Source organism: Copadichromis virginalis, linkage group LG1, assembly GCF_057382275.1.
Source record: "Copadichromis virginalis isolate Kocher_CV1m ecotype Utaka linkage group LG1, C_Virginalis_male_GT1.1, whole genome shotgun sequence".
Taxonomy (NCBI): Eukaryota; Metazoa; Chordata; class Actinopteri; order Cichliformes; family Cichlidae; genus Copadichromis; species Copadichromis virginalis.
In genome coordinates, this window is record NC_140618.1 from 36,971,260 (window position 1) to 36,996,590 (window position 25,331).

A 25,331-nucleotide genomic window follows, 5' to 3' on the forward strand; every position below is an offset into this window, starting at 1 on the left:
ACAGCCACTCGCTTCAGCCGAGTCCGACATCTTCCGCTTTAGAATACGACTATGCAGCAAACTGGTGCGAAATGACGCGCAGCTGCACTACAGCGGTGTTAAAGCAGCAGAGCTTACTTCTACGTTGTAAGTACATTGTAAGTAACTGTAATTAAAATACCTAAAAATGAACAGTAATTAGTTACTCTACTTTTTCAGTGGAAAAGTAATTTAATTACAGTACGCATTACACCCAACACTGTTCAGGACATTTTGAAATGTGCTGAAGACACTGGAGAAATCAAAGAGCATCATTTGGACAGCCCCTCCTGTCCTGTCCAGATGGATGTAGGCACGGTGGATTAGGTGTATCGCGGCAGCGCCAACTCGTACATCCGGTTGGTTGGCGAACTGAGTAATGAATCAGTCCCCGTGGATTTTCCCAGAACATGTTTCCTGGCACTTTGAAACAGCTAGTACTGACACGGATATTTGCATACCATGGAGTTTAAGAACTCACCGAATATCTGGACAACTACAGATAAACTACTGAGCAGTCTGAAGGCAAGACAAAAGAGGCAGTTTGATGGCAGCATTTACATGTTTGTTTGTTTGTTTTTTGCTTATTGTAATTTGTTTTTCATGTGTTCAGTTCCACCTGATTCTACAGTGTATGTAAACACAGCTCTGGCCTACTTCTGTTGTTGCCCTGAGACAAAAAGCCAGAAAACACAAACAGTATTTAAGGGGAATGAGGGTAGGAGATGTTTTACTCCAGTACATAGTAAATCCTCTGGCACATGGAAGAACAGACGTCTTTTGTTAAAAGGAACATATCCAGGACTCACTGGGACCATAACGGGATCTCCCAGTCTGCTCAGACTACTCAGTATTCCCCTCAGAAGAAGCTGCTGGACTCGTAAGCTGTTCAAAAAGGGAATTCTGGCTTCAGCCCAGTTAAATATAGAAATCGACGTATGAACAGACATTTGGAGATAAGTAACTAGTAAAAAGAAATAGTAAATAAGATTCATGGCAGTCAAATTCATTAGCTGATACATTTCCTCATATTATATCTGTCACAGCTGATGTTAGTCTGATGGCTTCCCTCAGTCTCTGTATTGGCCATCACAGCCGAGTGCTAGCAGTCACATTAAGTTAACATATGGTTTTATTTGCAGGAGGGTTAAACAGAGCTGTTGTCCTCTTGAAACAAGAGTACACTCCAACGAGGTAATTAACTTGTGAAGCTGTTGAGCTTCAAGAATAACAAAAATATATTTCAGTAACATAACACTAAAGTAATTTCCACAAATTATTAATTTATTGTTACAGGTTTGGTTTCAGAACATATACACATCTATATTATGATCCAATAACTTATTGAACTTACACTTCTGACTGATAGATAACAAATTGCCTGTGACTTGGAGCCTATTTAATATTAGCAGCTTCACCAATTCTGCACAGTCTGTCTCGGCCTGTGGGGAAGCAAGAAATTAGAAACACAATTAACAGCAGAGTGAACAAATATGAAAGTCAGCTATCCCGTGATGACTGAGCCTCTGCAGGCAGCAGCCCCTATCTTCAGGCGTTTTGTTGCCAGATGGCAGATAACTCGTATCTGAGCCAATACTTCATCTTACTTGCAGTGCTTATTGTTTACAGACCTCTGGGCTTGCGGTACTTACATTAGTATTATTTATTTTTAACCTTAATACATTATGTCATTTTATTACTGCAGTAATCACCGGACACCCTGCTACTGAGTAAAACTACAACAACTAATCAAATGTCGTGGTATGCTACTCATCATGCTGTATAGCAAATGTTAGCATGCTACCATGCTCAGGCAGTTAACATGCTTAAAGGGGCTTTTGGCCAACAGGGATTACTGTGCTAGCACCACTGTGTTGTCCATATGACCGTCATACACTTTTACATGACAGAAACAGCAGTAGGTCTACTTTAACATCGACGTGTTAGCATAATCAGTGAACATATGTTAGCATATGTTCAGCTCAAAGTAGTGCTTTGCAGCATTGTTAGCTACACCTCAGTACAGCTAGCATAGCCATTTAGTGTTTTTCTGTTTGTTTCTGGTTAAAATGAAGAATATTCACTGCAGCACACACTGAGCAGCACATAGTCAAACACACTCAGTGTGTAACAGATATTGTTGTGTTATGCATACTAAAACAGCTTGTACAATCAGATAATTGTAACCACACAATTACAATGCTCCGCGCATAATAATGTTAACACTAAACTTCAAGAAAGTCAGCCAAAGAGAAATATGCACCTGAGGTGCATTTTAACTATAGAACTGTGCAGGGCACTAGAAAGAGGCTCGTTAGTTAAATTTTTTGAAAAAGTATCACCATGTACTCTTTATTCTTGAATGGACTTACTCAGCTCCATCCCGTTCTGTTGCTTCGCTCTGTGCTTTACTCCCATGGGTGCTCATTATGGAGGAAGTTTGTTTGATCTGTTCTTTTATTACTGTTTGAACCCGAAGCGTCTCTCTGCGGAGAATCAACATGACTAGTTAAAACTGCTGCCATTACATAGACAAACACTATTTTTTTAATGTAAGGTGCCATTATGTGAGCAAGACTAACTACTGCATCATCTGCTTTTTTAAGACTGTTATGATTCATAAAGGAAAATTATGATATCTGCAGCACTATTTGCTTTCTCAGAAAAGATTTCTCTCTCTGCTGCAATGGGACGAGTAATCACACAGAAGTGATCAGTTGTGCCTCGGTGCCTTAAGTACAATTAACCACTATAATTAGTTTCCATTTAAAGAGGTCGATTTAGTATAGCCATACAAGAAGAACATTTAGTTTCACCAGTAAATAACTTTCAAAGATTACAAGTTATAGAGAACCATATAATATACAACACTTTGCACATTAGATGAGGTAAGACGCCACAATGCCGGTTTGTCATGAGAACAAATTCTAATCAATAACAGCCAGTAAAAATCCCAGCAGAACAAAATATACGGACCTATTTCCTGCTTCATATAAGTTATATACACCGATCAGCCATAACATCATGATTTCATGCATGTGAAGTGAATAACGCTGATTATCTCTTCATTCTGTTCCCTTCTGTTGGGGAGGACATGACCTTTGTGTCCTCAAAGTTAATGTGTTAGAAAACTGGACAAGCTTAAGGAGTCAAAACGTTATCCCCAGTCAGTGTGTGTGCTGTGTACATGCAGCCTGTATGTATGAACCTGTTTTAAGTCTTATAGTTTCCACTTTTCTCACCAGTTAGGCATGCAAACCTGTTACACTACTGCAAAAGTGTTGCACAAAGTAATGGTGTGTTTACTGTGTTTGGTTTGACAGTGAATGTTAGTCTGTGCGTCTAAGCTTGTGCATTTAACCCAAGTAAAAACATGCAGTTCATAAAACCATTTCCAAAAGAACAAGAACACTGTGTAAGAGTGTAAATTAAAACATAATGCAGTGGAATATAATGTGACCAAAAGTGTGTGAGACTCTAAGAATGATAGTCTGGCCCTCGGGTGGAACTGTACTAAAGGGATTCTGTCATGGAAATCTCTGCATGGGCTCAGGAACACTTCTAGAAATCACTGTCTATGTTTGCCCACAAATCTGCATCATGCATGTGTGAGCACTGCTGAAACACTGCTGTCGTCTCTGCGCCAAACTGTAAGCTGACTGGAGCAAAGTGGAAAACTGTTCTGTGATCACACACTTTTTTATTATTTTGCGTTATCTGGACTGAAGAGGAGATGGACAGTTTATAATCAGTACAAGTTCAGCAGCCTTCATCTGTGATGATAATCAGGTGTGTTAGTGCCTGTGGAACTGGATCTGGAGAGGCAGCATCAATGCTAAAGGTACATACAGCCTTGTCTATGTCAGCAGGACAAAGACAAAAACTGCACACTGCAATTTTTACAACAGCATGGCGGGGTAACTGAGCTGCCTGCAGCCCAGACCGTTCACCAATAAAAAATATTTGGAGCATTATGAAATGAAAGACACGGCAAAGAAGATCCAGTCAAGAATCAGAAAAGAACGAGTCGACATTCGTCTCCCAAAAGCAGCCGGTATCCCTGATTTTCCCAGATGTTTACGGACTGTCGTCAGTAGAAGGGATGCTACACGTTCGTAAACATGGCCCAGCTTCAGATGTGTTGCTGTCAACAAAATCAAAAGCACCTATTTTCTAACTGAAATGGTACATTTTCTCAATTGAAACATTTGATTTGCTGTCTGTGTTCTACTGTAAATAAAATCTTTGCATTCTGTTTCTATTTGTATTTTCCACAGCATGCCAGCTTTCTGCAGTTGTGATGCTGAACATATGTGCAATGCTGTCGTCTGGGTTGGTAGGCAGATTAGCCTTGTCAGGTCACCAGTAAAAGATCCATCATAAAATATGATATAAAAATATGCAGACATTTGGTTTAACAAAATAAGCAGCATCCAGAAGTCCAGAGTGCCTTCCTCTGCAAAAATAACCTGTGAGACGGGAGAAACCTGCAGTGTGGTCGGGAAATGTTACTCACTTTTAATTTGTCTTGTAAGATACACTGCACTCAATTTCTTCATGGAGCAGGACCGTCAGTCATTCCAGTTCAAACTGACCTTGACCTAACCTAACAGTTACCATGGAAACCACAGCCAAATCTAGAGGAAACTTTACAACAATGCTGCAAACTAACCAGCTCCACATCCTGCACTTATATAATCTGTCAACATTTGCAAAATAAAACAATAACTGAGATATGTCACAGTGTAAAAAATGAATCTGACAGTATGGATTAACCACTTATCTCTAAATGTTTCATTTAATGAGTTTCATGTTTATTGTTTTATTTTTTTATCAGCTATAGTGTTTAAAATAAATGAATGGTACCTACGTGAGGGCCTGGGAGGGAGTATAACACCAGAACCTTAAGAGCACAGCAGCACCCTCGCTATGAGAGCATTCACAGCTACAGTACAGAGAGCCAGTAGCAGCATCAGGTGACTCAAGTATTGATTTTGGGGGGGGGGGAGTGTGTGACAGGGTTTATGACTATATAAACCTTCTGATACCTCACTGTCACTTGTCATAAAACTCCACCGTCTGCTCACAATTTGAATTAGAGTTCAGATTCTTCTGATTGTGTGAAATACTGAAGCATATTGTTGACACAACTGCATCTAATTTTCTTCATATTCTCTAACGTTCTGCATTGTTTGTTTTGTGAGTGGATGGTTGTTATATGTAATAAGTCCAAATGTAAAACTAAGGTGGTGATCATGTATTTGCTGTGCTGAACATGGAGACCACTCCCCCGAGTCTCTGCTCCTTACATGTTAAGCCTCGTCCTTTTGTTCTGACAAGCTTTCAGAGCCCTGCAGCTCCACCTGTGTGTGTGTGTGTGTGTGTGTGTGTGTGTGTGTGTGTGTGTGTGTGTGTGTGTGTGTGTGTGTCTACTTCCTGTTGGTTCACTGGGGGAGGACAATAAGACAATGAAAGCATTGTCGCTGCTAATAAAGAACACAATACCTCCTTTACTGAGCACGAACTGCTTGAGTGATTCAAACCCTGCTCTGGGACTGCGTGTTTTTCTTTCATTGAAAAGCTACAAATATGTGCCTCCACTGTGCAAATGACAGATGTGGCTGAAATGACTGCACGGTCTGTCATGACCAGGAAGGGGCAGCTTCTCTGACTGCAGAAGAAAACCTGATTGTAATGAAGTCAACAAGAAAGTGATGCTTTGGCTTCTCCAGGTTTGTCCACTTATTACAGTAACAGTGTTACTGAAGGCAAGATTATATTTATTTTGTAAATTATAAAGGATAAAAACACAGGGTGTGATTCAGAGCTTGTGTCAGGCAGTCGTGCTGTGACAGACGAGTTGCTACCATATGAGAGTGAAGTGTTCCTCAGCTTCTAAGACAGGCCAAAAATTCGGCTTGGTTTTTAAAACTGATCTAGATGGCAGTGGACAAAAAGCTCAGCTTGATGGAGCAATGTCATCTTTCATATGCAGTAAATGGCCTTTGCTTAACAGTTGAAGCTCAGTTATTTATTATTGTCCATAATTCTCTACGATGGACATTTTTGTCAGGTGATGTTTTGAGTTGGTGCTAAATTTCAGGAAGTTTCTGCTGGTTCAAGTGTGCCGACAACACTGACTCAGTGAGAGTAGCTCAGGTACATCCAGGAGGTCAGTGACTGCCTCAAGGGCAGTGACAGCAGCAAAGCAAGGCTGCGACAGCACGTAAGCAGCATCCATCCATTTACAGGTGTGTGTGTGCGTGTGCGTGTGTGTGTGTGTGTGTGTGTGTGTGTGTGCATTCACATTCACATCTTTGGGCTTGATCACCAATTATCTGAATCCTACCAACTACGTGTCTCTGAGATGAGGGATGGAGAGAGAACTCACACAGGTACGAGGCAAACACTTTCAGGTGTGAGGCAGTGGTGTTAGCCACCACGTTACTGTGTTGCCATGGTGATGATTAAGAAACCATCGACAGAAAAAAACTAGTCCAACTCTTCTCCACAGAAATGGGTTCTGGTTTATCTCCATTTATCTCCATGTGCTAGTTCACTATGAGCATTGGTATATCAAATCATGTGAAGGGGACGAATACGATGCTGTGGAAATTAATGAAACAACCGTTACAAATGTTCCAGCCACTAAGCAGCAAGATAAATGAACACAAGGCTTCAGGCAGCTGGAGCTGATGTGCTGTTTAAGCAGATTGAACACAACAGGGTTATTTATTAAATCCCACTCGGAATCATGGAGTAAGACAAGGCAGCAAGGGAAATTCCATATCCTAACTTCCCTGTCACGTATTGATTATACACTGCTGTTTGCCAAGTGATCCATGGAAACCTTTCTATGATAGACTGTCACAAAAACCGCAGCTAGGACTAAAACTCTGAGATGTGTGACTGAAACTTTGCAAACCTGTATTTGAGGTAAACGTGTCCCTTCTTTCTTTCTGTCTACAGATAAGATGCTGCTCCCAGCCGGCCTGTTGATTGTCCTGCTGTGCCTGAGTCACATGGGCAGTGCGTGGGGTTTCGCCCGTCTGCTTGATGATGTAGAGCTGCGCTCAGCTTTCTCGGTCGCTCGCACCAGCAGCATGGAAGGTGGACCAAAGATGACGGTAACCTTTGACGCTGTTTACGTCAACATCGGTGGGGACTTTGATGCCAAGTCTGGTCTGTTCCGCTGTCGTATCCCTGGAGCCTACTACTTTTCCTTCACCGTGGGAAAGTTTCCACATAAGGACCTGTCTGTGATGCTGATGAAAAACAGGAATGAGGTGCAGGCCATTGTGTATGAAGAAAATGCAGGGGAGGAGAGGAAGGTACGCTTCAGAGCTTCAATCTTATTTGTTTTTATGTACAGAAAGCTGCTAGCGGCCAAATCTTATAATCCAGTAGTGCTTTACATGTTCAGCAGGTATTACTGGTTAGGATTACTACACTTGGAGGATGAGACTGACCTAAACTTTTATCCCCTTGTCAAAGTGGGTAATAAACACCCCGGTATCTCTCTCTTGTCAGTGACTGAGCGGAAATGCACCAAGCCCTAATACACCTCTGCTTATTATAATAAAGTGACTGTTTTTTAACTTTGGAGCCTGCTTCAGGTTTTTATGGAAGTGAGCTCCAGCTCCACAGTTAGTACTTTGACTGGCCACAACATTAAATAATCTACCTTACATTGTGCTTATACACACAGCTGGCCCAGCAGGACACGGTTAAAGAAGCTCCGAGTGCAGATCTGTCAGGCACTGGGACTTTGGGACTTTGCTTTGTGAAGTGAAATTCCTGACACTGAGAACTGTACTGAAGGTGTCCTGGGCTAAGATCCCCCAGCATGAATCTGTTGTGTTTTTTAGTGCTCAGTCAGAATCAAGAAGACTGGGTCAGGGTCTCTGGCTCTGTTTCATGTGCCTCAGCTGTCCTGAGGGCACGCTCTCCTACTGGGTGAAGCCATGCACACCTTCTGGTATATTCCAGTGGCATGCACATGAATGTCAGACCCAGAGGTTTCCCAGCAGATCATTGCATTTCATGCACATTTAAAAAATGCAAAAGCTTCTAATCTAATCAAGCTACCAGATTTCCCAAAATATGGAACTTCAATAACCTTTAAACAGGCCCCGGCACTTTATAGAGACATCTTATAATTGATTGAATCAATCTCTCTCGATGTGTGTTTTTTCTCCCCATATTTACAGCGCTCTTTTATGATGTCAGAGGTTGTGGTAGCACTCACAGAGGGTGTGTTTGTGTGGGGATGGGAATGAGATCAGATCAGAGCGGATTATTCCGTCCAATGAAAGGCTGTGTGACAGGATCATGTGTTTGTTGTTGATGTGAAACAGGCCTCGGTATGACTACACCGGCATAACAGTCTGCATCATTCCTCAGGTGCAGAGCCAGAGTGTCATGTTGCAGCTGGAGTTCGGGGACACTGTCTGGCTCCGTCTCCATGGCGACCCTCGCTACGCGCTGTACAGCAACACCGGACACTACACCACCTTCAATGGTTACCTTGTGTACCCCGATGTCTACGGCTACCAAACGCACCACCATCACCACCAGCAGCACGCCGACTCCGAGCAGCCACTGCAAGACAACATCCCACTGCCGAGCGACAACCAGGCCACGGATCATGTCAGACCCGGAATGACGGATGGGGAGAAGGAGCCGCAAATGAAAGAGGAAGAAGAGGAGGAGGAGGACGAAGAGGATGACCAGAGATCTGCTTTCTCGGTGGGGCGCACCCAAAGCATTGTGGGCGTGAACCAACTGGGCATGCCGCAACACCAGCCGGTGAGCTTCGACACTGCATTTGTTAACATAGGGGAAGACTTCAACGTGACAGAGGGAGTGTTCACCTGCCGCATTCCCGGGGCGTACTATTTCTCCTTCAACGTGGGCAAGATGCCACAGAAGACACTGTCCGTCAAACTGATGAAGAACCGCCTGGAAGTGCAAGCGATGATCTATGACGATAGCCAAGGTGAGAAAGCTCTGCAAAGCCAGAGTTTGATGCTGTCACTTAAACCAGGGGACACAGTCTGGCTCTACTCCCACCAGAGAGATGGATTCGGTGCCTACAGCAACCACGCCAAGTACATCACTTTTACCGGCTTCCTGGTATACCCAGATTTTCCTGCTGCCGCCACCACCAATACTGCCACCAGCCAATCATATGCAGACAAGAAACCCTAGCTGCAGCACCTTGACTAGGCACCGAACATTTCTGGAGGAATTCATATAAGATGGAAAAGTCTCAGATTTCACAGAAAGTACTGGGGAGCTGTACTCCAAATGAATGCTGCTTTGTGGCTGTCTTTCTGCTTCATATGAATTCCTTCACAAAGTCACAGCGACCCGGACTGAGTGCAGCGCTTACAACAAAATCAATGTTCAGCCAGTGGCTTCCCAGGATATGATGTTGGCAGATGTGAATATTTAACTCTTTAATGAAAGTTCAGTGGTTATCACCCACTCACTCCTGTGTTAGCTCATCAGTTAGCGTCCATGTCTTTTATACAGCTCAAAAACAGAGTGGGATTCAGAAATGCTCTGTGATATACTGTTAATGATTATTATATGATTGGATGGATATTGGGACAATATGGTGGAATGCTAAGGTGGAATGCTAGCAAGCTAACTTCTAAGTTGGGCAACAAAGATAGGTTAGCGAGCTGCATGTGCGGTCACAGATATCTGATAATTAATGCCAGCTGTTAGAAAGTCACTCACAAACACTGAATCCAAGGCGGTGCAATAAACACAGCAAGTTATTTTTTAGACAGCAGCAATGAAAATGCCCCAAAAGACAGTTTCACTTCTCGCTATAAAGACAAAGATAAAAAACTGAACCTAACTCTACACCTGCGTATTTCTGCTGCACTGAAACTGAGTTGTTTCCGTTGTCAGGCCCAAGTGGCTCATAGATTTGGCTTTGTTAGCTTCTTTTTTAGACGAGGCTGCTGCTCGTTGCCGCTTGATGACATTAAGTTGTTGACAAATAAACACATATGTTACTTGCCAACTACATTGCTAGATTAAGTGATTAAATGAGGCGACTTTAGTTAAAGTGTTATATGATTATTTAATGTTGACAGTTGGCCGGTGCGTACCACAGTACATCGTCCTTGTAAAGTCTTTATATTTGATTGCATTTTGAACATAAGATCTTGCTCTGAAGAGAAACTTGTAAGCATGTTTTGATAAATGTGCAGTAAACGTCCTGTGTAATGTACTGCAGAATTATAAGGGAAGGGTTAAACTGCAAAATGATGTACTTAATTCCATTACATTGAGCAAAATGAAAATTCAAACTGCATGCACACTTCAGTCTGACCTGTAGACATAAAGCTGTGGTAGATAATCACTGAATTTTTCATTTTTTTGAGCAAAATATTCCTCCAAGTGCATTTGTTACCCTCGTCCAAGGTGTTTCTGCTTGTAAAGTGTCTTTACTTTCTTTGTCTATAGAGGCATGTAAATTGATATGAAATTTGTGTGTTTTGTGTCAAAATTAGTCTTTTTTTTTTTTTTTAAAGTTTGGTGTTTCTCGCCCAAATATCAGCCGCAGGAGGAGCAGAGCGCGACGGGAACAAACTGACGTAGCTGTAGAAATGTGCAGACTCCATATCCATCCGACTGTTGACCACATGCCACCTCTGAGCCTGCAGGGATCTGGACCTTAATTTGATTTCTAATTCTAGCGGCACTTAATTCATGTCTTCAGAACCACTGTGGGGAAAATGTAATTGCTTCTCCCGGCAGCTATAATATGCATGTCTGTTTAATTTCACGCCGCAGGGGAAACGATGATGCTGTTCAAGTTGTGATGAACCTTGACTTTATGAAATCACCTTCTCTGTTGGAAAGGCAACATGTGAAATCATACTTCACTTTTACTGAACATTTACATTTTTATTACAGTTAACTGGCTATAAATTCACAGGAATGAGGTTCTCATATAACCAACGATCAAAACCAGGGGTGTCCACCTCCAGGCCTCGAGGGCCGGTGTCCTGCAGGATTTAGATCTCACCCTGGGTCAGTACACCTGAATCACATGATTAGTTCATTCCCAGGCCTCTGGAGAACTTCAGGACATGTTGAGGAGGTCATTTAGCCATTTGAATCAGCTGTGTTGGATCAAGGACACATCGAAAACATCCAGGACACCGGCCCTCGAGGCCTGGAGGTGGACACCCCTGATCTAAACACACCAGTGTATAAAAAATGCAAACCTGCTTCCTGAAGACTAAAATAACAAATCAACATTAGTTTCATTAATCAGTATTTTGGTGGTACTGACAGCATAAATGGCTGTGCAATTATAAAAGGTTGCCCAGTGTCGAACCCACACTGAATTATTATCCCATTTTGCTTAACAGCTCACTCTCACAGCAAACAACAGAGTCTGTGCTCGTGTGCATTTAACCCAACACAGTTTCCTCAATAGAGGAAATAGAGACTGACTGGCATTCATCAGGTGGAGAGAAGTGGTGCTCCACCTGAGCAGTGGTGGTGTTCATGTACATCTGCTGCAGGTGCAGCTGCTTTTGTGTCCAACCAGACACTACAGTCCAATCACTTCCAAAATCCCTCTTTTATTATTTGGATAAGCAGAATCTTTCAAATCAAGGCAAATATTCTGCCTAAATTCAAGCAAACTTTTTTTTTTAATTGTTAGAGGAGTCAACAAATTAAACGTGAAGAAAAAAGATAGAAAGCTTTTGTCCCCTAGCAACAAAATCTGTTATTAGTATCAAAAGTTAAAAAGGCCATTAACAAAACATTTCACATTAAATACCAGAGGCCTTGACTTTGCTTTCTTTTAGCTTTTATCAGATCGCTCAAGATATAATTTTCCTCTTGTAAAGCTGTGGGTGGAGAAGTTCACACTTAAATAAGACATAAGCTATGATGTCCACATCATAACCAGCGAATCAGAGATCTCGGACAACTGCCGATCCTGAGCCACACAGAAAAATCTCTATTAATTAATTAGCCCAGGAAACTTGTGTATAAACACTTCCTCTTGCTCCAGTGAAGTGCATTCAGACTGAAGCACCACAGCAGGGGTAATCATCGCGTGGGTAGCCACGCTTCAGTTGGCAGGCTGAATGGCAGTGAATGTTGCAGCCAATACACGTAACTCCTAAAATAATCCAAACAGCCACGCTATTAATAAACTAGATGCCCGTTAACCACGCTGCGGTCCTGCCAGTTTTACCGGCCCTTGGAGCGCCGCAATGGTGAAAAATTCATTGGAAGGAAACATAAACAGTGGGCTGGTGCAAAGTCATTTGGACTGATTAGGAAAAAATACAAGCTGCATTATAAGAAGCATGCAACCCTTCATGTATCCCTGAATTCTGACTATCCCTCATCTGGCAGTAATGTGATTAATTGCTAATATTAAGAGCAGAAATTTCTAACCACACACACCCGTGGCAAAGGAGGAGACAGAAATGAGAGTGTGCAGCAGCAGGAAGTTACATCAAATGGACCAAGGTCTTTAAAACTGGGCTTTAAAATTATGAAAACCTGAAGAGATAAACCTGAAAATGTTCCTAAACGACAGCGTTAGAGTAGTGGAAAGTAAAAAGAAAAGTCTTTGCTTCATTGTCACATCTTTTGGGCACAGGAGAAATGATTTTGCACCAGCTGATCTCCGGCTTCAGGTGGCTCCACATTCACAGTCTCACTAATCCACAATTTCCTGTCCTTTACGGGCTGCACTCACTTCTGAGAAATTCAGAAAAATATGCCTTTTTTTTTAACAGTATGAAATTACACTGTGAGCGTGGCTCATTGCAGATATATTCTGTCACAGTCTAACACTCAGTGAGGAGGAGTGCACACAGGTGGAACGCCTCAGTTCAGCTTTCAGAACCGTGACCAGTCTGCAAAGGTGTCCAGAAATCCTGCACCAAACTCGTGTGATGCATGCATTTAAGTGAAATACATGAAAAAGATACTTTGTCACGATTGCAGAGCAGCTTCACAGACCCACTCGATGCCTGCTGTGTACTTTTCTTGATTAGTGACTTATCTGTATAGTAACTGACGATATGTTGGATGTTTCGGGTCTGTGCTTCTCTGTTTCTGATAATCCCCAATGGAAGACTGTGTATTAGTAAATATGTGGCACAGACATGGGTCGAAATGTGCTCGCTTTCTGGAACAGCATCATTTTACTCGGCATGATTGAAACTGAAACTGTGACCCTGCTTATGGGGAAAGAGGGCTCAGTTTGACCCACAGCCTGTCTGCAGTAGTCTGCCTCACGTTGACTCTTTAAAGTGTTTCGAGTATTTTTTATTTGTAAAATGAATGCTTCAATGAAGATGTTTGACAAAATAAAAAATAAACAAAGGTTTGAGTGTCCTTCTGACTGCGATGAAAGACATTCCAGCTTTATATTCAGTGCTGCAGCGCCACCTGCTGGCTAAATTTAGTGTTTGAAATTTGAAAAGACTTCAGTGGTCACAAACAAAAAGTTTGTTTCATGTTTGGCTTTCACGTTAGCCATAGTTTAAAACGTCTGGTTTCATTTTTTCGGTTGTGTGTTTGTGTGTGTGTTGGGGGGGGGGGGGGGTATGAAGTTCATAACAGACACTGCAATGTAAAAACTATAATCACAGTCACATGAACATCCTAGCCTCGGTAAACATTTGGAGACAACTTTGACCAACCACACAGACTTTTTCACTCACTCACAGTTTGTTAGTTTTCTCTTTTATCAACTTGCTAAAGCTGCTGCCTCGGTAGGAACAGTTTATTTGGGGCCCATAATACACAGCGTCCCCCAGTTTAGTTACCTCGGGTTGGTCCCTTATTTCCCCTTATTCAGCACAGATTTGATGCTGGATGCCCTCGTGTCAGGAACACATCGGGAACAAAAGGATGCTGCGTCATTTGTTAGAAATTAACATTTTCTACCTACCCAGGGCTGAATTTAAGAAAACTCTGAAAATCAAAGGGAAGGAAATGCAGCACGTTAGCTCATTTTGCCAAAAGAACAATTCTGAAACTCAAATAGTGTCAGTAGTTTGTATGGCCCCCATGTGGTTGCATGCATGCCTGACAATGTTGGGACATGCTCCTAATGAGACAACCGATGGAGTGATTCCTCCCAGACCAAAACCAGTGAAAAAACACAGAAGTTGAGGTCAGCAACTGAGGTGCCAAAATTTTAGTTTTTTTTCCTTTTTGTTTGAATTCCCCCAGGTCGATATTCTGCTGCTCATGATTCCAACATGAATGTAAATTCTTTAAGGACTTATTTTGAAAAATTAAACAAAATAAGGCTTTGTGCATTATTGGGTTTACTTTTAAAAACATTTTCCCAGTTTATGGTGAAAGTGACAGGTCTGTACCCCTCTGTCAAATCCTTTCAGATACTTTTTTCATCAACTGGAAGAAAAAAAAGCCACAATATTCCAGATGTTTTACTAGTATCTTTATTTACATAAATATCAGGATTGCTGGGGGGTTGGACTCCCAGAATAACACAAAAACAAAACATGGTGATGAAGATGTGGAGGCTAAACAAGAGGACGTCACTTCTTCTCAGGGGCCTTTTCACCAGCCTCCAGCTTGGGTGCATCCTCTTTGGGATCTCGGTAGGCGGGGAACACCTCCCAGGGCGTGTTTAAATCAAACTTCCTAAACTCCTGCGCCAGCTCCACAGGCTCCGCCACCACACGTTTCAACTCATCGTCATAACGAACCTGCAGAGGGAGGCATGCTTCGGGTCAGATTCCTTCCCGTCTCTCACATTGCTGGAGTTGAATAAAGTGGACTCAAAGTAAACTCACCTCCACATATCCCGACAGAGGGAAGTCCTTCCTGAAGGGGTGACCCTCGAAGCCATAGTCTGTCAGGATCCGCCTCAGGTCGGGATGGTTGGCAAAGAAAACTCCAAACATGTCCCACACCTGTGGTAATACAGCTTTGCTCTCAGTTTGTCTGTAATGTTAGTATAAACCACTGCTGAGTTTCACAAGTGCAGCGGGCAACTCACCTCCCTCTCGTACCAGTTAGCGGCCATGTGGACGGGGACAGCGGAGTCAACCGGTGTTAACTCATCGGTGTAGGTCTTGACGCGGATACGGGAGTTGTAACGCAGTGAGAGCAGGTTGTACACAATCTGTAGACCAGCACACACAGTGAGTCAGAGTACTATAGTACACAATCAATGCATAAATTAGACTACCTAATGTCCCACCACAGCCCTTCTCTTGGACTGAGTCTGGACATGATTCTTTTCAGCTCTTCTGTTACAGATCGGTTGGTTTGCTGTGATCCTGTTACATGACCTAATGTCACCAGGCTTTAGCTCTCAGAGAGATGGCCTCATATTTGACTTATATTTGAACCCCCCTCAGTATGCAGAGCAATGCCCCTAAATGACTCAAGGTCCAAACAGGCCTTGGCCTTCCTGGTGCCGCCCCTGTGACCCAGCTCCAGATAAGTGGAAGAAAATGGTTCGCTGGATGAAGGTTAGAGCCTGAGCATTTAATATTAAACTGAAAATTTTTATTATATTATATTATACTATATTATATTATATTATACTATACATATTTATTATATATTATGTGTGGTTTTTGGTGCTTTGGAAAACTGTACAAAATGACCAAAACACAATAATAAATACAATTATTATTGAACGTGGTGGCAGAAGTATTTTTAAAGGTTTATGGTAAAATGTCCTAATGCAGACAGGCTCTATGATGCACAGTCAGAGGGACTACTCCATTTGTTAAAGAAGTACAAAGTAATTCAGGAACAAATGTTGATAAATCACAGATGCTGCTGTGAAACGTCTTGAAGCACAGATTGGTGCAGACGCTCGGTTGATAAATGAGCCACAACATTGCAGAAATCTCCAGGCTGTCATCAGGTTTATCATTGAACATGCTAACTGAGCCCTGCACACTTTGAGATGCAGTGTTTGGGTTTATTCCAGATTCCCGGAGCGTTGCCTGTTCTGACCTTGAGGTACATTTGTCTGTCTTGAATGCTTTCCACTTTTTTATAATTCTTCTTTCTTTCTCATTGTAGAATAATGGACTGATGAGCATAAATAATTGCTTCTTTATCAGTGCTTATCTTTCCTCCTTGGCTGGCCGTGCTGATGATCAATTAACCCTTTAAAACCTACCATAGCACCAAATCCGCCAGAGCTTACTTTATATTTTTACATGCTGTGGAGCCATTTTTGGGAGCATTTCAAGTTGCTATACATCAATACAACTGTTATAGCCCAGATTGTAATAATATGTATGCATTAAGTCCATAGTAACTACATAATAGTTTATTTAAAAAAAATTGCAATAAATTACAAAAAAAAATAAATAGAAAATCGTTTGTTTTTTTTACATATATTTCTACTTTAAGAGGTTTATCCCTCAAAACTTTAAATACAAAAAAGTTGCAAAAAATAGTTTCCAACAACTGAAAATTTATTTTGAGTGTCTTCATAGTTTTATTTTTCAGATACACCAATTTTTATAAACTGCAGAAAAAACGAAAAACAATCCTACAATGCACATTTGCAAAGAAAACAGCATGTGCATCAAAATAAACTATTTCCAGCAGTGCAATTTGAGTTCTAAGCATCACAGAAACTATTCAGAAAAGCTTAAAGTCAAACATGACTTTTAAAAACACCAGTATAGGCTTATAAGGCCTACAAGTAAAAAACTAAATTTTCCGTAAAAATGACATCACTTCCGGTTACGGGCAGGTAATGGCGGACATGCGATAGTTCGCGCTGACGTCTATTTCAATGTAGGAAGTGTTATGAACAGCTGATCGGATCGGCAAAGCGTTTCTGGGATATTATGTTTTTGTTCCTGCAAGTGCTTTTTATGCAATTTTTGCAAAGCTTTATGTGGAAGGAAACCGTGACCGAGGACAAGCTGATGGCATGAGATGTAAGTACAACTCCTCTGGTTTCATATGCAAAAATCATTATTGCGCTAGCTTACGTGGTTCCAGTTCTACGGGGATTTAAAAATAGTTATGCAAAACGGAGCGTGCCCGCGCTGACCGGCTTTAAAGGGTTAATCAAATGCATTGATTACCAGCACCAGGCTCTACTTTCCCTCATAATTCCTATCAAAGCATTAATTGTAGACTTGGTCTTTCACGCACCAAATTTTGGATACATTTTTGTTAAACAAATAATGACATAGTGTAACATGTTATATGTTGTTGTTCACCTGCACTGAGAGTTCTACTTTCTTGTAACCATGGCTACACAGGCATGCACCTGCAGATAGGATGCTTAAATCCTTGCCTCTCTTAGCAATAACCTCAGGCAGCTCACGGTTCAGTCAGTTCCAGTTTATCTCTGTACCTCAAAACGGTTCTGTCGTGTCGGGATGTCGACAGCTGTCAAGTCAGTCATGTTCCTGAACTGAGCATTGGTGTGGTCCCTCAGGAAGGTCAGCACAGGGATGACTCCATCAGGATGGATCATCACCTCCAGCTCATTGTAGCAGGTCACCTACACACATGAACACAGTCTTTTAGGCCCTGCTGCAGGTTTCTGAATCTAAACATGCATTCATCCATTCTCTTCCTTTTTCAAATCAGAGTAAATCCAAACATCCATCCATCCATTCGCTTCCGCTTATCCTTTTCAGGGTCGCGGGGGGTGCTGGAGCCTATCCCAGCTGTCATGGGGCTGGAGGCGGGGTACACCCTGGACAGGTCGCCAGTTTGTCGCAGGGCCAACACGCAGGGACAACACGCAGGGACAGACAACCATTCGCACTCACATTCCCTCACACATTCAAACCTAGTGGCAATTTGGATTATCCAATTAACCTATCCCCACAAGTTGCATATCTTTGGACAGTGGGAGGAAGCCGGAGTACCCGGAGTGAACCCACGCAAACACGGGCAGAACATGCAAACTCCACACAGAAAGACCCTGGCCTGATGGTGGAATTGAACTCAGGACCTTCTTGCTGTGCGGCAACAGTGCTAACCACCGTGCCACCGTGCTGCCTAAATCCAAACATAATAAGTCTAATTACAGTTTTAAAATATTTACTCAGGTCTTGATTAGTAACGGCACCAACACATTGATGGCTTTTCACAATAACTGTGAAAAACCATCAATGTGCTGTCTCGGTCAGCAGCAGGATTTGCAACAGAAGAGTGTACGTGCTCCCATTGTGATGTGAATATGAACTGACCTGGACCTGCTGAATATATTTGGGCATCATCTCTGCCACATACTCCCCAAACGCTGCCAGCTGGTTGTGAGCGACAGCATCCTTGGGCCTGACGGTGGCTGCAAAGAGCAGAGGAGACGACACCGTAAATTCACCACGACAGACGCTTCAGGCTGTGTAACATTTGACCAGAGTCACAGGCGCTGGGGCCGTTTGATATAACGATAGACATCGGATGACGATATAAAAACATCTATCGTTTCATTTATGAAGCGCCTTGAGGCGACTTTTGTTGTGATTTGGCACTATATAAATAAAATTGAATTGAATTTTACGATATCGTTTGTATCGTTTTGATGGCCACTGTAGTGACTATATTCATTTCTTAAAGTTCTCTCTTTCTTTTATATTTAATATAACCACACTACGGACGGACAAACGCCTGTTTTTATGCTTTGTTGTTAGCAACAACGACGGTAAAACCATTGCATGTCCGCTTGTTTATTTTCCACATAAACCTTTCACAATAAAGCTCAAGGTCCTATTGAGACTTTTCAAAATAAACTGAATCACGTGAAAGAGGATGCAAAAAAGAGCCGTCAGGTGCTAAAAAATAAACCTTAGACTCAAACGTTTGAACAGGCTGGCTGCCGGCGGAGCTCACAGGCGCGTCACTGCAACCCCCCCTGGCTTCTGCTCCGCGGCTGCTGAGTGAGCCCTCATCTGGGACTCTCCTCAGCTCTTTCTGGGACAGTGGCGCGGCTGCCCCTCTGTTGGTCTTCCTTGGTCTCTTGTGTTCTGGGGGCCTCTGGATGTCTGGAGTTTTGATCTCCTCCATACCTGCTTCATGCCCTGGAGGACGGGGCTGTGGCCCCCCCACACCCTCTAGCAGATTATTACATGAAGGAACCTTTTAAAAAACAAAAACCAAGCGCGTCCATGCTCACAGGTGTACACACGGGTGATCACACCCACAAACTACACCCTTTTTGGCTCCTACCTCAAAGCACACTGTGTTCTGTTGATCTTATGTGCTGCACAATAATGTTTAATATTTAGTATTTACTGTTATATTCCCATATATCATCGTGATGTTGTTTATTATGTTGCTCTCGTTTTCTTCTGCTCGTTTTCTTTTTTCTTTCTCAACAGGTGATTGATATATGTATTTTTTTTCTGCTTATTTAGTTGTTTTTTTGCCCTTCATCCCCGTCCCTCTTCTCTGCTGTTTATTCCCTTTCTTCCTTTCTCCCTTTTCTTTTCCTCATTCAAGTCTGTCCCGTATCTAGCAAGTGAAAATAAACATTAGGACTAATAGCTGTTAAATGTACAGTTACAACTTATGTCTAAAAATGTATAGTTTCATTTTTAGACATAAGACTCCAGGTACACGACGTGCAGCTGGAAACACTTCACGCAAGTCAAGCTGCCCGAGATTCACAGAATTTTCAGAAAATGTTACATTTTTGTGATTTATATCTTTATTGGGACGATAGATGTCTCATATTGGAATATGAGATTTTGGTCATATCGCACAGCCCTAACAGATGAAAAAATGCTTTTGTTTTTCTAATACAACCGATTGTCTTGCTGATGTGCTGAAGACTCTCCTGAGCATTAAGGAAACACGGATTCAGATTTTTCCCGGTTCCAATCTGATTACAAGACCTGGGTTTAAGGTTCTGCCAACACCAATCGCTGATCCGATACCAGTGTTGAAATAATAAAGTCACTGTGAGGGACAGTTTGGGAATCAGTGCTAATAACTTCAGGGTCAATGACGGTACGGCTGGGCCTTATCATACCGTTCACAGTAATACTGGTATAATGTTGGGCAACAATAAGAAAATGAAATATTGCGGTAGAATATGGGTAAAACGCGCACGCGCAGTGTCTTTGTTTACATATGCACATGGCGGAAAAAGCACAGCGGCGACGGAGAATGAGAAGAGCGAAAGTGGATCGTTGAATGAAACGGATGAACCGAGAACTGGTTTGTAAAAATGCTGCAACTTCAGTGGTGTGGAACTGGTTTGGCTTTCGTACGTTAGATACACAACAAAGCACTATTTTTGGTAGCACATGCTAGCGGGACGTCGTTATTACCGTGTTTTTTGGAAAATACGGCACACTTAAAATCAATGCTTTGATTTTTCTGAAAATCGACACTGCCCCTTATAGTCCCGTGTGCTTTATGTATGAATTCTGGTTGTGTTTACTGACCTCGAAACGATTTTATGTGGTACACGTAGAGCTGGGCGATATGAGATTTTTTCATATCACGATATGTTTTTTTCATTTCAGGCGATAACGATATCTATCACGATATAAGCCAAATAACTATATTTGTAAGATTTAAATGTGCCGTTGCTCACAAGTAAAATGTGAAATAATCAGCAGCTTGTTTTTAAATATTTATTTCCCATAATAAGTTCAACAGGGTAGATGTACTTAAGGAACATGAGACTTTTTCAGATAAATAAAGGCAAATATTGCAAACTACACAAAAGGCAGCCGCTAAAGCGTTTAAGTTTCAAAATAGAACAAATGAAACAGACTAAATTGTCAATTCCACTTAGAAACAAAATATTAATTCTAAAAATAAATCTTAGTTTGTTTTACAGAAGAACAGACAAAACTGACTAACTTTTGTCAATATCAAATAAACTGAGAACTAAAAGGAAATTCTCAATCTCTCCTTGTTGTATAGCTGAGCTTTTCAAACAGTTTTAACAGTTACTTTAGTCTGACAAAAGCCGAATGACGAATTAGCGCTTCCAGTCAGAGACTGAGGCTACGTCCACACGTACACGGGTATTTTTGAAAACGGAGATTTTCCGTTTTCGTTTTAAAAAATAATCCCGTCCACACATAAAGGCAGAAATGAAGGAAAACGCTGCTATGAACATGCCAAAGCAGCAGGTGGCGCTAGATTCCTAACCGTGCAGAAATGTTGGCCAATCAGAAGTCTAGAAGCCTCGGTGGGAAAAAGTAAACAAAGCTGGGGCATAGAAGCAGAACCGAGTCGTATGTGTGGAGGGACAGTAACTGTGTGTATATGTAAGCATTTAAACACTGCAGAGAGTAGAATTAACAGTAACAGTATTGTAGAAATTCATTTCACCAAAACAATAACGTGGCGCACAGTGTGACGCATGCACCAGTTTATTGTATTTCCAGACTTGCTTTCGGCACAATTTACAGTGCACGCTACTCTATTTTTTGTCAGACTTGAAATAGCCGAAATACCTTCACACTACGGAACTTCTATGGCTCTTCCGTTCGACAATCTCTCCGGCATTGGAACCATCATCTGTTTTCTCTTCGGTCACGCTCGGTTGATTTTTCTAGTCGGCACACTCATTTCCTCCATTATGCGCTGGCTGCTTCCCAAACAAACACACGTGCGGCTTGGCACTAATATATATATATATATATATATATATATATATATATATCATTAGCAAATTGTAAAGATAAAGGAAACATCGTGAGTCATTACTGGGACTCCCCTCCCTAAGGACGATTCAACACAGATGTTTCAGCCCAAAGATCAGACTTCAAGAAGCGGCACACTAAGCCAGCAGCTGTGCTACATACATGCGGTGTCGCCTCTTTGTTGCCAACTTTGTGCACCAGAGAGTTTTTTTTTCTCATTCATCTGACACGCGCACAAAGTCACGAAAGTCTTTTACTGTTGGGAAAACACTAAATTTTCATTTGATGTATGTAGTGCTTTATCTGATAGGTCGAGCTTTGTGTGTCTGTCAGCAGACAAAATAACATCACAACAGTCACAAACACAGCAGCTTTCACTGTGGACCCCACTCCATGTGCTGTTACATATATGTGGACCCTCTGGATATTTTTAAAGCACCTGTCAGTGTTTAAAAAAAAAGTCTGATGTTTTTAGTTGTTGCTGTGTAATGTTAGTACCGGGGACAAAAACAACCCGTCAATGCAACCATGTCCGTAGGTACAAACAATGATTTGCTGCTCCATACTCCCACAGTAACGTCCTGTTAACTAGTTGAGTTGAAACAATTCTAACTCTGGGGTTCTCAGCTATTAGTGACAGCTATTAGTCCTAATGTCAAACAGCTCGGTGGTTCAGCGGCACTACCCTGCACGATGAGTTAGTGTGTACTCACGTCTGGTCTCGGTGCTGGAGCCCTGCAGTCTGGTCTGCTGCTGCAGGAGACACGAAGTCCTCGCAACTGAGGAGGGACAGACAGAAAGGATCAATCACAGAGGTACTGACGAGTGAATCCGCACTGCTACACAAGAGCTGGCTAAAGGTAGCATTAGCTAGCTCGAAGGTCAAACACGGAGCATTTGACAGCTGAAGACGACACTGTATTGGTAGCACGCAAACGGACGCAGGCTAAAACGAATCACTGCAATCTACAGCCTGTATATGGATTTCTAGTTAACGTACTGTTAAAACTCCTTCCAAGACCTCCGCGGACAAACCGTACCAACGACGCCGCCATGTTGGCTCTCTCAAGTTTCCTCTTCGGGCCGAGAGCTGACTATCAGCGGCCAGTCGCCCCCTCGTGGACGGGAAGACAAATGTCACTCAATGTAAGATAAGATAAGATAAGATAGAACTTTATTAATCCCTCGGGTGGGTTCCTCTGGGAAATTCGACTTCCAAAAAAAGCACAGCAACGACCGAAGTTACAGTTACAGAATTGTTATATATATATATATATATATATATATATATATATATATATATATATACACACACATATATAAATACAGAGACAAATATAAATAAAATATACAAAGGGGATAAATAGAATAAATAGGAATAAAAAATAAAAATACAAGTGAATTACACATTTCAAGTATTGAGTCTATTGCACTGTTCACTATTTACAAAAAGTATTGCACAAGGTATTGTACAGTGAGGTGAAGAGGCACTACAGCTTAGTTGTTCCCCCCTCCTTTGTCCTCCTGTTTCCCCTCCCTCTCCCCTCCAGAGAGGAGTTAAACAGTTTGATGGCGTGTGGGACAAAGGAGTTTTTAAGTCTGTTAGTTCTTGTCTTGGGGAGAAGCAACCTGTCACTGAACAGACTCTTCTGACTGTTTATGGCCGTGTGCAGAGGATGCCCAGCATTGTCCATAATGTCCATCAGTTTCTTTAATGTCCTTTTCTCTGCCACTGTCACCAGAGTGTCCAGCTTCATGCCGACCACAGAGCTAGCCTTCCTGATCAGTTTCTCCAGCCTGGATGAGTCCTTCTTTGCTGTGCTGCTCCCCCAGCACACCACAGCATAGAAAAGTACTCCAGCAACCACTGACTGGTAAAACATCCTCAGGAGCTTCCTGCAGATGTTAAAAGACCTCAGCCTCCTGAGGAAGTACAGTCGGCTTTGGGCTTTTTTATACAGGTGCTCTGTGTTGCATGACCAGTCCAGTTTATTGTCCACCCACAGCCCGAGGTACTTGTACTTGTTGACCACCTCCACCTCCTCACCCTCTATCTGAACCGGCAGTGGACCTTCTCTGGACCTCCCGAAGTCCACAACCAGTTCCTTAGTCTTTGAGGTGTTGAGTTGCAGGTGGTTTGTGTGACTCCATGCGACAAAGTTCCTCACCAGACTTCTGTACTCCTCTTCCTGATCATCCCAGATACACCCCATGATGGCCGTGTCATCTGCAAACTTCTGAATATGGCATAATTCAGAGTTGTAGCAGAAGTCAGAGGTGTACAGGGTGAAGAGAAGAGGGGACAGCACAGTTCCCTGTGGTGCTCCTGTGCTGCTGACCACAGTGTCAGACGTGATGTCCTTCAGCCTGACGTACTGTGGTCTGTCGGTGAGGTAGTCGGAGATCCAAGCCACCAGGCAGGGGTCCACCTCCATCCTGTTCAGTTTTTCCTGAAGCATACAGGGCCGGATGGTATTAAAGGCACTGGAAAAGTCAAGAAACAGTATCCTGACTGTGCCTTTTCCCCCATCCAGGTGTGAGTGGGCTCTGTGTAGGAGGTACAGGATGGCATCCTCCACTCCGACACCCGCCTTGTATGCAAACTGTAGTGGGTCCTGGGCATGTTGTACCTGTGGTCGGAGGAGGTTGAGGAAGAGCCGCTCTAGAGTCTTCATAAGATGTGACGTCAGTGCCACCGGTCGGAAGTCATTCAGCTCATTGGGCCGGTTCCTTTTAGGGACCGGGACGATGCAGGATGTCTTCCATAGGGCGGGCACTCTCCCCAGTCGCAGACTGAGGTTGAAGACTCGTTGTAGCAGCTCCCCAAGTTCAGCAGCACACGCCTTAAGCATCCTAGGACACACCTTGTCTGGGCCTGCTGCCTTTCTGGGGAGAAGCTTCCTCAGTTGCCTCCTGACCTGATCCACTGTGACACTGGGAGATGTTTGGGAGGAGGGGAGGGGGGGAGATGTCTTGCTGCTGAGAGAGGGATTGGAGGAGGGGGGTGTCATGGTGTCAGGAAGGGGGGGAAGCGAGGGAGGCAGGAGAGTGGGGAGAGGACTCTGTAGTGAAGATGAGGGTGGGGGTGGGGGGGTTGTGGGCTGGTCAAACCTGTTGAAGGAGTTGTTGAGTTCGTTTGCCTTCTCCACAGTCCCCCCCACTGTGCTTTTCTTGGTGTTGTGGCCTGTGATGGTTTTCACACCATTCCAGACCTCCCTCATATTGTTCCTCTCCAACTTCTGCTCCACCTTCCTCCTGTAGGTGTCCTTTGCTTCCCTCAGGCAGCGTTTCACCTCCCGCTGTGCTGCTTTCATCTCCTCCTTCACTTTGCTCCTGAAAGCGTGCCCTGGAAAATGCACTGAAACGGAAATATTCAAACATCACATTTTAAGAGTGCCAAATGATTTCATTAAATAATTACTAATTCAATATTTTTAAATAAAATTGTAAATAATTAAATATTTAAAACTGTAATTACTGAATAAATTATTTCAATTTTTAATTAATCCATGCTACATTTAGTTATTTACAGATGTATTTAATTAATTGAGTTTGGCACTCGCGTGTAATTTTTTAGCCCCAAACCATGCAAATGCTTAAAATACCATGATTTATATAACAATGTGTCATGATACGATGCAGCACTGGCAGTCGACAAGTCAGACTACG

The 25,331-nt window shown here is 42.6% G+C and overlaps 2 protein-coding genes across 2 annotated transcripts in view; one reads left to right on the forward strand and one right to left on the reverse strand.

The window, feature by feature from the left end:
* c1qtnf4 (C1q and TNF related 4) overlaps positions 1 to 13,405 on the forward strand; it is a 53,692-nt gene extending 40,287 nt beyond the window's left edge. Inside the window, exons 2-3 of the mRNA XM_085461069.1 lie at positions 6,988 to 7,349; positions 8,422 to 13,405. Coding sequence (XP_085317195.1) covers positions 6,988 to 7,349; positions 8,422 to 9,228 — 1,169 coding nt within the window. The 3' untranslated portion in view covers positions 9,229 to 13,405. The remainder of the gene's footprint in view (positions 1 to 6,987; positions 7,350 to 8,421) is intronic.
* A 1,069-nt stretch (positions 13,406 to 14,474) lies between these two features.
* Positions 14,475 to 22,764, reverse strand: ndufs3 (NADH:ubiquinone oxidoreductase core subunit S3). Its single transcript, XM_085461079.1, has 7 exons — positions 22,663 to 22,764; positions 22,376 to 22,441; positions 18,246 to 18,343; positions 17,399 to 17,548; positions 15,056 to 15,181; positions 14,850 to 14,969; positions 14,475 to 14,762 (listed from the first exon to the last, which is right to left on the reverse strand). Exons 1-7 carry the CDS (start codon positions 22,715 to 22,717, stop codon positions 14,592 to 14,594), a joined length of 786 nt encoding a protein of 261 aa, XP_085317205.1. The 5' UTR covers positions 22,718 to 22,764; the 3' UTR covers positions 14,475 to 14,591.
* Positions 22,765 to 25,331: the final 2,567 nt, after the last annotated feature.

What these genes read in the sequence shown, in the direction of transcription:
- ndufs3 (XM_085461079.1), bottom strand. Translation starts at nt 22,717, where the DNA reads ATGGCGGCGTCGTTGGTACGGTTTGTCCGCGGAGGTCTTGGAAGGAGT. An exon ending in TCTTGGAAGGAGTTTTAACA is followed by an intron (nt 22,442 to 22,662) that starts GTACGTTAACTA and finishes GTCCCTCCTCAG; the next exon opens with TTGCGAGGACTTCGTGTCTC. An exon ending in CTAACTGGTACGAGAGGGAG is followed by an intron (nt 14,970 to 15,055) that starts GTGAGTTGCCCG and finishes GTATTACCACAG; the next exon opens with GTGTGGGACATGTTTGGAGT.